Raw genomic sequence first — 16613 nt, 5'->3', positions numbered from 1 at the left:
TGAAGCCACAGCTCCAGGTACAATGGCTCTTTCCTTCCATCAGAGCCAAATCCCATGGAGGCCATATTGGCCAGAGTGGCTGGTTGGCTTCCCACCATGTAGGAGAATCAAACGAAGTTGGTCAACCTGGCCATCCTCCTGATACTTCCTACAGACAGGCACCTTATTAAAAAAAAGAATCAAAAACCCAAATTTAATTATATCTTTTAAGAATAAAATTTTATCTTTCTATCTAAATCATATTACTTTTGCTTCAAAATACACTTTGCCCTTCCTTTGGCCTTCAGTGCAAATGAGAATCTGAAAATAGTCTCCACAGGATAAGTTTTTCTCTATTAAAAGCCATCTCTGAGCCACCTGGTGGCCTGTTCTTCTTCACACTATATAATCCTTGTTCTCTAATAGAGCCCGCGTTCCAGTCCTTAATTCATCTTCATTATTCTCCTTGGAAATCTCTTTAAATTCTCCACATATCTGTTAGGCTCAAAGAGCTTGAAGTACCCAATAGAATCGAATCAAATCAAGGGAAAACTAATGTTGCTGTTAAGATTCTAGGGGACAAAAAGATTGTGTGAGTACACTCATTTAATTCTTCATTCTTGATAGTAAATCCCTTCCATTAAAGCTTAATGGTATTTGGGTTAAGAGATACTCTATAATTTGAATAAGGCAAACAATGTCCATAATTCTCATTCTTCTCCCCTGTTCTTTTTTCCTTCCTCCTTCATAAATGTAAGAGTATCCAAATGTAAGTGTTCATTTTAAGAATTCAAATGTCTGTGTTCAAAATGATGAATAAAATTAATCTGTCAAAAGAAAAAGAAAGAGGAAGAGAATGTGGAAGATGGTAGAAATTAAATATTGTCTGGAGAAATATTCTCAATCTATTTTGCATTATAGCCTCCTATGAACTCTTTTTACACACTTTTTTCTCCCCTATCCTTTCTTCCCAATGAAACATTAATACTATAGGTAGGCTGAATATCTGTGTATGTTCCACATGTATATCTGTGTTTTATACACTAAGTGAGTACTATTTTGTTGCCTGCCCCTTAGGAACCAATTCCCTTGCCTGGGGGGTAATATTGCTCCCAATGAGAACTCAAGGTCTGGAGAGATTGCCCTGGCTTTCAAAATGCTGTGTCATTTATTCTTCCACCAGGAAGGTGGGATACATGCCTTTTCCTCCTTCCCATAGAGGGAAAGCTACAATTCCTAGTGGTAAATTCATCTGCTCCCAGTCCTGCACAAGGTGAGCCACAGAGTTAGGTTGGAACCCAGTTTCTGATGCCATAAGATCCAGAATCCTGTTCTCTATTCTTTAAAAACACAGTCTAATTTAGCAGTTCTATAACAGGCACTACCCCAGAATAATTCCCAACATGGCAATACATAAGACCGAAAGCACCTTATTAATGTTTGTTTTTACTCTCAAATCTTTTTCCTGACAAATCATTCCTTGTTAAAATTTCTTGAGCTGGCCTTGCTGTGCTTCTGGCAGCATTGACCCTGAGGCACCTCTCGGCCACTTGGGACTGTCCGCCCAAGAGATGGTTTTTGTTCCCTGCTGTTGCTCTTCCTGCTGTTGCTCTTCTTTTTAAAATTGACTTTTAGAAAGAGAGGAAGGAAGAGTGAGAGAGAGAGAAACATCAATATGAGAGCGAAATATCCATCAATTGCCTCCTGTATGCTCCCTACTGGGGACTGAGCCCACAACCCAGGCATGTGCCCTGACAGAGAATTGAATCAGCAACCTTTTAGTGTATGGGATGACACCCAACCGCCTGAACCACACCAGCCCAGCCCTGCAATTGTTCTTCTTACACAAACAAGCATTACCTTTTCTTCTTGACATTTTGTTATGATAATTTTCATCCAGTAGAAAGAATAAAAAACTTGTACAGCCAATACCCATATCCACACCACCTAGATTCTGTAACATTTACTATACTTGCTTTATGAAATAACCATTTATTCACCCTTCTAGCCATCCATTAATCCAACATTGTTTGGATGTATTTCATAGTAAATTTCAGACATAGCTCTCTTTCCCCAAAAGCTTCAGCAGGCCAATCACTCACTGGAATTTGATAACATATAGGCTTTTAAAAGGAGAGTAACACCAGACTCATTCTTGAAGTTAAAAAAAGTGAACTTAGCCCTAGCTGGTTTGGCTCAATGGATAGAGTGTCAGCCTGTGGACTGAAGGGTCCCAAGTTTGATTCCAGCCAAGGGCACATGCCTGGATTGCAGGCTCGATCTCCCTTGGGAGGGTGTGTGGGAGGCAGCCGATCAATGGTTTTCTCTCAACATTGATGTTTCTATCTCTCTCTCCCTCTCTATAATCAATAAAATATTTTTAAAAAAGAAAGTGAGCTTAGGTCACATGTTCAGATGGTATTTCCAGATAAACAGGATCCACCCCCCTCTTTAATATCCCGCTGGTGGACTATGCCACCTTTTCCAACAGGCCACCATTTCTTGACAGGAAGAAAGTGACCATCAAAAGCAGCTGAAAGAACACCTGCTTATTGTAACTGGCCTGGCTTCCTTCATCAAGTTATGCGTTAAACATGAAGGTCAAAACCTTTCTTAAAATGGGATCAAGTGCATCCTAAATGAAAGGACTAAAATTCCTTTTTTTCCGAAGGTTTTTATAGTGTTTTGAAAAGGTAAATATTAAAGACCAATACTTCCAATCTATAAATGCGAGGCACTATTCTGAGAGCTTTGCATGAATTAACTCACTCTTCAAAGTTACTTCTAGTGCAAGAGTAGGGGTCGGCAAACTTTTCCTGGCAAGGGCTAGATAGTAAACACAGGGTGGGCAAAAGTAGGTTTACAGTTGTTCATATAAAGCCATATAATAATTAACAAATAAGGATAAACTTTGTTTCATGTATTAGAACTGTTACACGTACTTTTGACCTACCCGGTACTTTAAACTTTGAGGATGGCTGAATCAAATACTCAACTTGCTGTGGGAGCACAAAAGCAGCCACAGGCAACATGTAAAGGGATGAGCATTGCTGTGTTCTAATAAAACTTTCTTCACAAAAATAGTCGGCAGGCTCTTGTTTGTCAGTGCCTGTACAGAACTAACAAAAATCAGAGTGCATTCTCAAAAATCGGTTTCAGGATGTCTTACAGTCAGCCAGGACTGAGAGCTTGCCAATGCCTCTAAGGCACATGTGTCAAACACAAGGCCCGCGGGCCAAATCCAGCCCGCCAGGCCTTGCAATGTGGCCAGCACCGCGCTGTCATCACTGCACTCCGCTGTCAGTTTATGACATTGTCAGTTTATGACTGTTCAGTAAACCATTCGGCCCGCGATTTAGGCTGGATTTTAGATTTTGGCCCCTTCTCTGATTGAGTTCGACACCCCTGCTCTAAGGCCTTCTAATTGAATGGTGGATCACATAATTTCTCTGTGTTCCTGCCCTTTCTTCTCTTGTTGCACGGGGAGAAGACCATCATTAATTTTTAACCTATGGCATAACAACGCCAACTTAAACCATCAAAATGCACTAAGGCAGGAAGTGGTTGAATTTTATTGCTGCACAGCTGAGAATACTGAAACTCTATGGCATCTGGTCTGCGTCCTTGAACAGTAATGGGTTGCTGAAGCATCATTAAGCCTGGTCTCTGACAAGTCATGGAACCCCGAGGACCGCAACAGAGCAAAGGGACAACCAGGACAGTGTAATCACAGACTTGGTAGATATACTGGGGAGATACTAGAACTGTTCATCAAATAATCAATGTGTGATTACCTAGAAGGACACGAGATGCTGATGGCAACCACTATGCCTTTGTCAGGCTTTGATAAGGCTATTTAATTTCCTTCCACAATGTAGAAGGACCCTGGCCATGCAAATAAGAAGGAAGAAAGAGATACCATTGCTAAAGCAAAGCTTGCTCTCTTGTCCAGCGAGGTGGAGATATGGTGAATTAGAGCTAATGTCAAGAGAGACTGTGACTTGTGAAAGAATACAACCCAAGGTGATGGATTACCAATGGCTCAGCCAATGTAGGCCTGGAGACAACAAGGGGAGTGGTAGACTGAGGCAAGGATACTGGACCAGGAGAGCACCTGGGCTGGCTTGGCTTTTATTGGCCAATTGGTCACCTATGATACTGAGCTAACAAATGCTCGTGAACCACACAGATGATCCACTAAATGAAGGAGCTGTCATTTGGAAAGCAGAAATTTAAAGTATTCATGTCATAATGCCAATGGATCTGGTATTTTCATTAATGCAAAGAACCATCAAGCAACAGTAAATCTAGCAAGAATTTCTGAACAATCACAAGATAAGGAGGACATCTTTAAAAAGCTGGCTTTCTTTAGCACATATACTGAATATGAACAAACATGAGTATGAATCATCTTAGAACTGAATTTGAATATTTTTGTTACTAATGCAAACATAACTCTAGAAGTACAACAAACTGGAGGGTGGGCGTAGGAAACCAGGATAAATAAGGCGCTGACCATACTTGTACAAGGATGCATAGTTGGCCCCTGCAACGTACGAGGGTGTGGGAAAGTCAGACAGAGCAAAGAAGGAAAGCAAAGGCAAACTATTTGTAAAAGGGTAGAAAATAGCATCTAGGAGGAAGTACAGTTAGAGAACTGTACGAGGTAATGTGGGGTGAAGTCCATGAAAAGTCTAGGCCAGCACTGGGCAAACAGTAAGCACCCAGGAGACAGGGTCTCAGTTCTTCTATCCTAGGGCACAGGGAAGCGAATAGGAAACAGAAGCAGGAGTGAGAACAGTGGTTACAACAGTGGTCCTCACACTTAGCCAAGTGCCCGGTATACCCACAGGACTCCTTAACACCCAGACTGCCAGGCCCCCACTGCGAATGTGTGATTCAGCAGGTCTGTGATGGGTCAGAGAATATGCATTTCTGATGAGTTCCCAGACGATGTCCTAGCTGCTGGTCCCAGACTCCAGAAGCTCCTGGTTAGAAGCCCAGTCCTGGATCTGCTCTGGGTTTGACTCCAGCTCTACCTATCTGGTGCTATTTGTCTCATTTTCTCTTGCAAAATGAGAGGGATGGCAATCCCCATGAGACTGTTGTGAAGAATGGCATAAGTAAAGCTCTTCACCCAGCGCTAACACGTAAGCACTGCCTATGTGTTAGCGCTCATTACAATTAGAAGGCTGATGACAAGGCGATAATTAGGCAACAACACTCAAGGTAATCACATTATAACTGGGTTGGTCTGAGATTGCACCATTCACATTTTTTTCTGATGGAAAGTAAAATCAAGGTTACATACAACTCTGTTTTCAAATGTCTCACTGCTTAGTCAGCCAGACCATGTTACCTTAGGAGACATGGCTTGCCCGGGGTGAAGTGTAACCAGCTTTTATCAGTATTATTACTCAGTTACTGTTTAACCAGGTGAGTAAAAGGTGAAGCATGTCTTTAAAACCTCACCAGTGCACCCAGACTATGCACCTGTTTCTTTTCCCAGATGGTCCTGACCACACCCAAAATTTTACTGGACCTGACCTCTGAGTCACAGACAGACATTCTGGAGATATCTAATCACAGTCACGGTGCGAGTGAGGTATTTGCTTCCTGTTTGGATGTGTAAGATTGACCTCCTCATAACCACTGTGCTCCTCATAACCACTGTGCCCGAAGTCTAGACCACTCCCAACTCTTCCCCCATCAGTGAGTGATGGAGGCTTGGGTGATGGCTATCAGAGGCCAGGTGGGGATAACAGAGCAAGTATTGTAATCCACAATGCTATTGGCTATTCTTCTTGTTTTTCTAAAGCAACTAATCTCATAATGCATTAGTTCATCTCTAGCAATTCTATAAAGAAATGCATAACCCATGGACACAGACAATAGGGTGGTGAAGGAGGCCTGGGGCGGGGGAAGGGGGGACTTAGAAGAGATCAGTGGGGAAAAACAGGGGACATGTGTAATACTTTCAACAATAAAGATTTTTTAAGAAACAAATTAAAGAAGAAAGAAATGCACATTTTCAAGTTATATTTCAAGAAATAAAAATCACCCACAAAGATTAAAGAAAATTCTCAGGTAATTTTATTTATCATCCATCACTGTTTAATCTCTTTCATTTTCCTTATTCTGTTTTAAGAAGAAACCATCCACTTCTGCTTCATCTTCGGCTTCAGCATATACACTGCCTCATTGGTGGCCCTCCCATTTCAGGCTGACTGTCCTTTGATTCAGAGCCTTTAAATTCTACAACAGCTTGTCCTCACCCAGCCAGCATGGCTCAGTGGCTGAACATTGTCCTATGAACCAGGAGGTTGTGCTTCAATTTGTGGTCTGGGCACATGCCCTGGGTTTGGAGCTTGATCCCCTTGTGGGATGAGCAGGTGGGAGCAGATAAATGATTCTCTCTCATCATTGATGTTTCTATCTCTCTCCCCCTTCCTCTCCAAAATCAATAAAAAATATTAAAAAAAAAATCAGCTTATCCTCAAGTGCTCTTGCCCACTGCTGAAGGCAACACCTTGGATGCAAAGTCTATACTACCTCAGAAGTTGTTCAGAGTACTCCAAAGAGAGCGAATTCTTTTTGGGAGGGTTATGCATTTTGATAGGTCACAGCACTTGTCTGCAAGAAGTCAAATATAAAAGCATAACATGTTGGAGAAAGAAAACTCACATGTCTAAACTTTTCTTCTCACACTGGCTTTCCTCGCCTCCCCCTTGTAGAATAGGTCCACAGCCAAAGCAAGTCTCGCTGGGGACAAAGCAAACAGCCTGGCTGCCTTAGGGAGTGAGAGGACAGCCCGGGAGAAAGAATGATGGCCAAGCCCTTTATCCCAGGTTGTGTCAATATTAAGGGGGGAAATAAGACAAACATTTATCCCCAGGGAAGAAGCAGCATTCTGCTTACTACACATGAAAGCCAAACTGGGATTGACTTTTGTTCAGGGCTTGCAGAGTAGATCTCATACTTCAGAGACATATCATGTCTCGAGATCTAGAATCAGTAGAGTCTTTGTGTTCCCCCCAATGCACATTTCCTTAAAAACATTTTTTTTAAAACCAAAGGAGAACAGGAGAGAACTGTGGAATAGCACAAATCCCCTAGGAGTTTACTTCATTTTATGTTTTATTGAATTTATTGGAGGGACATTGGTTACTAAAATATAGGCTTCGGGTGTATAATTCTCTAATACATCATCTGTATATTGTATTTGTGTGTTCACCGCCCCAAGTCAAGAGTTTATTTTAAATGTGTGACTCAAAATGCACCGAGTTAATTGAAGATGATACGGTTCATCAATGCAGCTTGTGAAAACCTCCCAGACACGTCTAAACTACAAGACTACAAGACCGTGGAGGCCAGGTACAGCAAATCAACATTTTCAAAGCATGATAAAATGAAATGCTCTGGTAGACTTAAAAAGACATTTTTGACAAGTAAAGGTAGAAGAGAGAGAAATCAGATGATATTTAGGAAACCCCAAAACTAGAGAAAATGCACGGGGGTGGGGGGTGGGGGGGAATGGAGCATTTAAAGTAATATTTAAAAAAGTGAATACAGCCCCAGCTGGTTTGGTTCAGTGCTAAGTATTGATTCATGAACCAAGAGGTTCTGGTTTGATTCCAGGTCATGGCACATGCCCAGGTTGTGGCTCAATCCCCAGTGGGGGGAAGGAAGGAAGCAGCCAATCCATGTCTCTCTTACATCATTGATGCTTTTATTTTTCTCTCCCTCTCCCTTCCCTTCTCTCTAAAATCAATAAAAACATTAAAAAAATAAAAAGTGAATAAGAGTACTAGGAGGTAAAATATATTACTTCAACTTAAGATAGGCCACTATCACCTGACTTTGGCTTCACCTCTGACAATCAAGAAAAAATGCTGGCTTTGCTCATGATTGCTAGCAATCTCACTTCTGCTGTTCACTTCTGCATTAAAAAAATTCCAAGGTAGATTATTCTCTGGCAAGGAGGGAGCAGAGAATCTGCATAAAATGGAGAACAATTTAAAATAATAATAAGCAATTTATTTCTCTTTTCTGAAATTGCTTTGTATCATGGTCACTATAGCAATTTCAAATAAGGCAAACGATACAAAATCCCTTACAGTCTCAAAGGAATTTCTGCTTATGGTATACACTCTAGGTAACTGCAGTGGAACTTGGCTTTGCATTAGACATGCAAGTGAGTCGTGACCTCTGGCCTTCCCCAGAGGCCAAACAGAAATCTAGAATATTCCAGGAAAAAAATATTAGTCTGTGTTGAAGTAAGAAGCTTACCTGCCAAAAGTCCAATTCACTGGCCTACTAACAACACTGAGTAAATATCCAATCTGCTATGGTAATGGTTGAGAATTCTAAATTTCTTACATTCGTGGTCTCTATCCTTTTTTCATATAGTTTACCGTACTGATTGCCCACTGCTGCAGGGCACTGTGTTCAATGCCAGGGAAGGAAATGCACATGATTAGGACTGGTGAAGTCCCTGAGGCTTGTATTCTCCTAAAGAGAGATATACAACAACAAGGAAACAATGAAAGATGACAAGAAAGTATACAGAGTGTGGCAAAAGTAGGTTTACAGTTGTGAGTACATGAAACACAGGCATTTAGTCTTGTTTTATTATTTACTAATTATTATATTGTATTTGTATATATATATTTGTATATATTGGGTGTCTCCAAAAATGTATGCACTCACTTTGACTAATTATAAGGGCAGTGTTTATGAAGATACACTTTATTTTCAAAGTTGAGTGATGTGGGTGGCAGGAGTAGAAGCAGAGAGATAAGGCAAGAGACTGCTGACCTGGGATAACCCAGGTAAGAAATGAGAATGGCCCAGCCTACATGACACTCAGGGATATGGAGAAGAACGGGCAAAAGCAAGACCTGTTTGGAGGTGAGTTTGATGATTGCTAAGAGAAAAGGGGGCTGGGGAGGAAGAGAGGCACCCAGGTTTCTGAGGTAGGAGCCATGTAATGAAGTGGGGTCCTATTCTGTTTAGACCATTAGACTGGAGAGGGCCTGTGGGACATCTCCATGATGAGGTCAAGGAGACAGATGGAGTGAGGTGCTCAGAGCCTGGGGGAGAGGTCTTGGGTAGAAAACATTCTGTATGGGTCTGGCAGACCACCCAGACACACATGTGGTAATTAATAAATGCTTAGGAGGCGACTGATTGAAAATTGACGAAAAGGGCAAGCGAGCGTTTTGCACACTAGAAGAGTCTGATTCTTGGCAAGAAGCCCCCAGGAAATGCCAGTGGAGTGCCAGGTGCTGCGGCAGCTCGGTGACTGTTCGTTGACAGCGAGGGAGCTCCAGAGAGCAATGGACTGCTGTTCAGGCGCTGACCCTCGCGGCTGCCCTGGCGCAGGGCCTTGTCGGCTGTTTGCACCTTCTGTTCCCCATCCTCCGTATCTTTCCTCCTGGGGGTGAACACCCGACCCAGGCGTCTTGCTTTGTCCTTGATCACCGCCTTTTTGCCCTCAGCTCAGAAAATACTGTCATTGCTCTGACTCTGCCCGAACAATAGTCTCTGCACCTGTTCTTCCCAAGTGTCTGAATCTGCCGTGAAGCAGGAACCTGGATACCTGCTAGGTGCCAAGCATTGTTCTCCACACTTGATGCATATACTGAGTGGCAGGATTATTATGATCTCTGAATGCATAATAATATGGCCACTCAGAGAATATATTTATATATTAGAGGCCCCGTGCATGAATTTGTGCATGGGTGGGGTCTAGCCAGCCTGGCCAGGGAGAGGGGACATGGGTGGTTGGCTGGCCTGCCTGCTGGTCGAACTCTGGTTGGGAAGACAATTTGCATATTAGCCTTTTATAGGATATACACTGAGTGGCCATATTATTATGTGTTCAGAGATCATAATAATCTGGCCACTCAGTGTATATTCCATTTATGGCGCCCTGCAAAGTCAGTTTCTGCCCGTTGAGGGCAGCAGAGGGGACCTTAGTCCCTCTGCCACAGAAAGTGCTTGGCTCCAAGTCAGGAGCCTAGAAGGGGCTGCAGCTGGCTCCCCATCTGGGTGTGCAGAACTCTTTGGATTTTGTCTCCTGAATCCGTCTATACCCTCGGCTCCCTGAGTCCCCAACAAAGCCCATTAGGTGGATGGTAGCTGCTGACAGCACCAAGCATCCAAGTCAGGTGGCTGGCATCTCTGTGTCTGCGGACTCATGTGGGGCTGTGGTGTGGGCATTTCTCACGTCCATTGGGAGGATCCTGACCACAGAGGGGCTCATAGCCTGGGAGGATGTCCCTTATCAGAGAAACAGAGAGATGGGAGATGTTGGAGCAGCCCAGCTGGGCAGGCTTGCCAGGGCAGGAGAGGGCCCAAGGACTGAGGCAGGGGGAGCAGGACTGTGCATAAAAGGAAAATAAGGACTCTTAATAACTGGCTGATGGGTGACATGGCAAAGACAGGGAAAAATCTGAACTCACTGCTCATAAGAAATAGCCTCTACGGCTTCGTGTAACTGTGCTCATAAAGCTTCAATCAATTGGCCACACCCGCGAACCGAAAGGGTTCTGCCTTCATCAGGCACATCCCCTGAGCAGGTGTGTGACCAGGTGTGTGACCAGGCAGAGGCGAGCGCTCAGACATGACTGCAGCAGGATCAATGGTTTCCCCAACATCCAAGAGATTGTGCCTTCGCCGAAGGAGGCCATGTCCTGAGAGGCAGAGCAATCAGGGCAGAAACTGTGTGCGTCATGGTGCACAGAGGACAAAGGGACCTGCAGCCACTCCTGCAGGCGCTCGGCACTCAGGCACTCACAGAAGCAGCGAGAACACTCGGCCCTCATCACCGCCCCTGCCTGGTTAGCTGCGCCCCATGCTGCTGCCCAGGAAACGCAGCCCAGAAAGCCCATCTCAGGGTCAGTTTCACGGCAGAAAGGGGCACGGACTTTCTAGAGGCAAGCTGCCTAGGAATCCGGCCTCAGCCAGGCTAACGCGTTAAGGAATCAAACCGATCCAGGTCCACAGGTGAAAAGCTGGGTTTCAAAGACAGGCAGGGGAATAAGCAAGCTGCACACACACACCACGTCCTTCAGTCACGGTGGCAGCTGGGGCACATGGCTCTGCTTTGCTAAGGCGTCAGCGGCATTTCCTCCTGACGCAAGTGCATCATGAAAGAGAAGAGGTGCCCCTCAGCCTGCTGGAGGTCTGAAGTTTCAGCTGAACCAGGAAGAGCTTCTGTGAAGTTAATCTGAATCCACCCATTTCCATTACACCTGCGCAGAGGACTACTGATGGGGTTTCAAGAATTCTGAGAAACAAAGGAGTTCCCCCCACCTCTTCCTTTCTCTCCCTCTCTTTTACACACACACACACACACACACACACACACACACACGTAAAATCTTAAATACATCTTTATTACATGAATCACAATTTTGTTCTCTAATATGACATGCAGAGAACCAACAGGCAAGTTCTTTGCTGCGTGCCCAGCCCCTAGCTCAGCGCCAGGACAGCAAGCTGCCCATATGTCCTTGTTGAATAAGTGAAGAGATGAGTATTTGCTCTACCCTGTGGACTTAGAACCTGCCCGGCCTTGCCTACAGACTTTATTTGCACTCCCGGGAAGAGTCCGGGGCTCTGTGCTAAATGCATAAACACGCTTTTCATGGAGACACTTCAACTCCTCTAGTCCCGGACACGTGGCTCTATTCTTTCTGATGGAGCAATACTAGATGTACAGTAGTACGTTTTTAACACCCTGTTTCTTAATTCTCCCCCAAAGCACCCTATTTAAAGCATCTCGTCAACATTTTTGTATTTGTCCTCTTCTTTTCTGATTTGGATATTCCCGAATAACCAAAGGCCAACAGTCAGCGGGGTGAGTGACAGCCAAGGTCAGACCACCCACTAAAGATGTAACTTCACCCGGAAGAACTCCCTAGGGCTCAGCTACTTTGACCTCTCAGGCTATAGCCCTTGGATGCAAATTCAGATTACTTGATGAATTTTAATGTCTTTCAACAGAAGTAAAATTGTACGTGGAAACATTTATTAACTAGTGAGAGTTGGCTGTGGGTATGGGTACCTAACTCAGAGACGGGTTCAAAACCAGACCGGGTCAGGCTGCCGCAAAGTACTGATGCTCAAGAATGAATCTCAAGAGTGATGGAACTGGAGCCCCCACAAGGTGGGTGTAACCCTTTTAAAGAGATCAGCTATTCTCTATACTTAACCAAAGTCCCAGTAACAGAAATACCCGAGGACCCGGGACCTTTGTTTGAAGATTAGTCTGGCTGTGAAAGAAACGGGTCGGAATAAAAATAGGAAACAAAGCCTGAGTCTTGCCTTTCAGGTGCTGCTGGCATCCCAGGTGACAGGAGACTGAGCAGCACATGAGAGGCAGGGAGAGTTCTGGGGGCTGGTCAGCAGTTTTATGAGTCGACATATTGTTTAAACCTCTCTCCGAGAATAAAGACACAGTCACTTTTCTTGCAGAGATTTTTAAAAATGTCAAGTCAGTAAAACAAAGTATAAAGGTTTGTTATCTGTGGGTGTTGAGAGTACCGAGAGATTTATTATTCTCTGTTGGAAGCATTCCATAATAAAACATATGATAAAGGAATCAACATAACAGGAACAAGGAAAACAACCCAAATGCATGTTTGGGGGGTGGCGGAGGGTTTATAAAGGATGCTTGCTCTGCCTCTGCAATGGTCAAAACGTGAGACATTCGATTCCAAGTTAGTTAGTATTTTTAAAACAACATCTGTCTTCAAAATATGGATTAAGATGTTGAATTTGGTGACACTGTGACAAACGTTAATAGAAATCAACTCCCAGGAAACCGGAAAGCCGTCCAATATCAACCTCGTGCTGACAATTCATCATCTTTCACAAGACGTATTGCAAAGAGCTGAATACTGACCTCCCCAGAACAAATGATCCTCTTGGGACGAGGGGCCTCTTGCTGTAGCTGGTACACTGCCAGAAACAACAACAAAAAAGTTAATTATAATTCGAAAACGGTAACACATCCCAGCATGCCTTCAGAGAGTTCCACCTAAGTACATCTCCAAAATGGCAAATATTTCAAACACAAAAACAGAGGAGACAGGCCCATTTTTTTTTTTTTAAAGACCGAATAAAGTCAGGTCATTTATATGGAAATTAGTCACTGGGAATGTAAACTGGCAAAATTGATTTTTTTTATTCTTATAAGGCCAATTTAGTTTCCTAATTGTTACCGGCATTGTTCATTTCATGGCTTTCTTGGAAGACTAAATAACCACTGAAATTCTTGCGACTGTTGCAAAGATGAAATTCTACTTGCGAGCATGTCAGTAGTCAGATCCTGTAATAATAGGTTTCCTGAATGTGAATGGCCTCGGCTCCTGACATACCAGGGAAAGACTGGCCTTAGGAAGGAGTGTCATTCTCTGAAATGCTACCGGAATGGACAAAGACACACTGCCTCTGTGACTGAATGGAACCTCAGCTCATGCTTTCACCAGTTTTGTTTCTGCCCCGCCTATCACCACGGCTTCTCATCTGTTGGACTATTTCCCACCCATTGTCATTCCTTTTCCTTGGGCTCTTTCATATCTTAAATAATAATAACGCTCCTATATCCTGTTTTAACGACAGACTTCCAGGCGTGGGCATGGAGGAAAGCGGGTAATTAAATAGAAAAGGACAATTTATCAGACGGTTCTTTGGGGTTCCTTTCAGGCTGTAACAAATGCATTTCTGCTGTGCAGCCAGCCTGGTTACTTCCCTGAGAGGGAAGCTGCCCGGTGCAGGTTCCACTTCCCTGAACAAGAGTTTGAAAACAAACATAGCTGCTGTTATCTTCGGAATCTTGAGAGGGAAGAATTTTAGTTTTAGGTGGAATAAATCTTTGAAAAGCTAAAAACTCAATCATGTAAAGCCTAGAAAATGTACTAACATATGCAGAAATCCCCGATTTATTCTTAGGTCTAAAAATAATATTTAATTGAAGGGCAGATGGTTATGAGGAAACAGGGATAGCACTGATGGGATGTATGTTGTAATTATGGCTCTCCAGTGCCGTCAGCTCAACTGTTACTTTCTTGCCTAATTAAGTGTAGACTACCCAACTTCAGCACAGAGTGGAACCTCTCTAACCCTCTTAGAGATGCTTAATGTGCCACATTTCTGAGCTTGTTGGTCAAGAGGAAACACCAAAGAAGGAATTGACCAAAGACACAGAACTAATAGCGGATATGCCACTACTGTCCCAGCAGGGCCCATGCTCTCCTTAAATCATGAGAGAGGCTCCTTGATGCCTCTTGAACCAGCCCCGACACCAGCTAGCTGCTTGTTAGGGGCCTGCTGCTGTTAGTGAGTGCAATGAGAACCGGAGGCCAGTTCCTGCAACCACAGAGTTCCTGATCCAGAGAGTCCTGTGTCCCCTTCTCTCCCCACTGCCAATGCCTCAGTTACATGGCTGGAATGGCTATGTGGACACCATTTTTAACGCCTCACTTGGAGGTGACCAAGGAAATACTTCTGTTACAAGGGAAGCATTTTTAAGTAAGCATGCCTTTGCAAGTCATATGAGAACACATATGAACATGTGCTATGGCCAGGAATCATAGTCAGCATTCCATGAAGGCTTAGCAGAGGAAGGGAGAAGAGACAGAAAGCAGCATTCTGAGTGCCTGTCATATGTCAGGAACAATCTTTTATTAAATCTCCCTGAGAACTCAGAAAAAAGAACATGTATCACAGCCATTCTCAGTTTTAGTGAGCAAACAAGGGCAGATAAATTAAATATTTGTCCCAGAGCATACAGTTAGCATGCATCTTTTAGATTCCAAATCGCTGGTTTGTTTTCGTAGGCCCCAGGGCCTTTGTACTTGCTGTTTTCTCCATCTGGATTGCTCTTTCCCAAGATCCCACATGGCTCTCACTCTGCCTCCATTCACGTCCTCCCTGGCTCGCCTGATTTGGGATGAATTTCCATCCCACCACTCTGTTCCCTGACACTGGTTTCTGTTTCCTCACAGCACTCGTCACCACTAACACACTTGGTTTGCTTTGTGCCTTGTCTCCCTTGACTATAGTAAGCTCTTCGAGGGCAGGGACTTGACTTAGCACCTTGAACAGTACTTGGCACATAGAAGATGCTTAATGCATATCTGATGAATGAATGAACTGTGTCTGATGATTAACAGGTCACCATCCATGCCCTCAGGGAGACTGACCCAGTGAGGGGGTGTACGTGGAAAAACGAGACAGAATGGGCCAAGTACTTTACTGAGGGCGAGACATGGAGCTCTCCGTGAAGGATTAGAAGGCAGAGGACAGAGAAGGGCTTACAGGTGGAGGAAAGAGCCCTGGGAGGGAAAGGGAATGACGTGCTGATTGGTCAGTGAGAGTCCAGTGTGTCTAGTGCACCAGGTGAGCAGCTGTGTGAGGAGGCCACATGGAACAGAGCCTTGCAGGTCATACTAAGGGCATGGGTGGCCTTCTCTCTACCATGGGGAGGGAAGTGGCAACGTGTTTTGAGTATGGAGGTGACATGAGCTGGTCTGTTTCTGAAGAATAACAATAAGAATAAGACTATTCAGAATAACTGCCATTTTCTGGATCCCTACTATGTGCCAGACACCTTTATCCACATCTTCTCATTTAATTCTCCCAACAAGCTTCCGAGATAACTGTTATACCCTTCTCACCGCTCATGCAGTAGAGATGCCAAGCTTTGAACATGTTCAAGTTCACACAGATGATATGAGGAAATCAAGATTTAAGGGCCAATTTCCAGATTCCAAGGTCTGCATTTTTTTTAGCGTCACCAGCTGTTCCCTAAGGCAGATAGTGGAGAGGTCCCAAGTGGGCTGATTGCGTTAGGATCTCCAAGGAGCTGCTCTAAAAATACAGATTCCCAGAACCCATTGTCCCTGGCAATGCTCACTCTGTCAGTCTGGCACGGAGGCCCAAAATACTCTTGTGAAAGCCGTGCAGGAAACTCTGATGCACAGCCAGGAGGGTGCCATCGCCCAGTGCCTCCCTGAGGACCGTGGAGGCAGGGGAGCAAGGGAGATAGTATTTTAGAAGGACACACAGGAGATGGTGGAAGTGTGAGTTAAGCTAACGTGGGTGGAAAGGCAGGTGGGAAGGTGAGTTGATTGCAGAGGAGGATTGACTAGGCTTGATTACAAATGGAATGACTGAGAGACTGAGATGCCGTTAAGCATCACACAGGATACGGCCGAAGGAACATTACAGTTCCTCTCCTGTGTCAAGAGGCAAAGCCCGTAGCTTTGTCCTCCAGGAACCTTCTGAGATTCAATAAGGAGAAATGCTGTAGCTCACCAGTCTCACAACCGGAAATAGTCCATGCCAGGGGCAATTTTGATAGGGCCCCTGTAAACCCCTCAAGCCAGGGACACCACCTCTCCTTACTGGTCCCCAAGTAGCACACATTGTTAACCAATCACCATGTCTCAGTGAGCTGGTCTCAGGGTCTACAAGGTCTGCTCTGTGCTGTTCCAAGCAACAGAAATCATCAAACAGGCAAGAAGCCTGTTTGCCTTCTGGATTATGTGTCTCTATAAAGATAATGAGACGGCAACCAATGGCAATGGTGGCCATGTCAGATGATGGGGCCCTGAAAGCTA

The 16613-nt window shown here is 44.2% G+C and overlaps 1 protein-coding gene across 1 annotated transcript in view; it reads right to left on the bottom strand.

The window, feature by feature from the left end:
* CHN2 (chimerin 2) overlaps positions 1 to 16613 on the bottom strand; it is a 208895-nt gene that overhangs the window by 61649 nt on the left and 130633 nt on the right. The window contains exon 3 of the mRNA XM_084896988.1: positions 12893 to 12948. Within this exon, the coding sequence (XP_084753114.1) occupies positions 12893 to 12948 (56 nt within the window). The remainder of the gene's footprint in view (positions 1 to 12892; positions 12949 to 16613) is intronic.

The sequence above is a fragment of the Pipistrellus hanaki genome, assembly GCF_964339955.1.
Source record: "Pipistrellus hanaki genome assembly, chromosome: 10".
NCBI classification, from domain to species: Eukaryota; Metazoa; Chordata; class Mammalia; order Chiroptera; family Vespertilionidae; genus Pipistrellus; species Pipistrellus hanaki.
The sequence above is the reverse complement of the archived record's forward strand: the minus strand, read 5'-3'. Positions and strand labels throughout refer to the sequence as shown.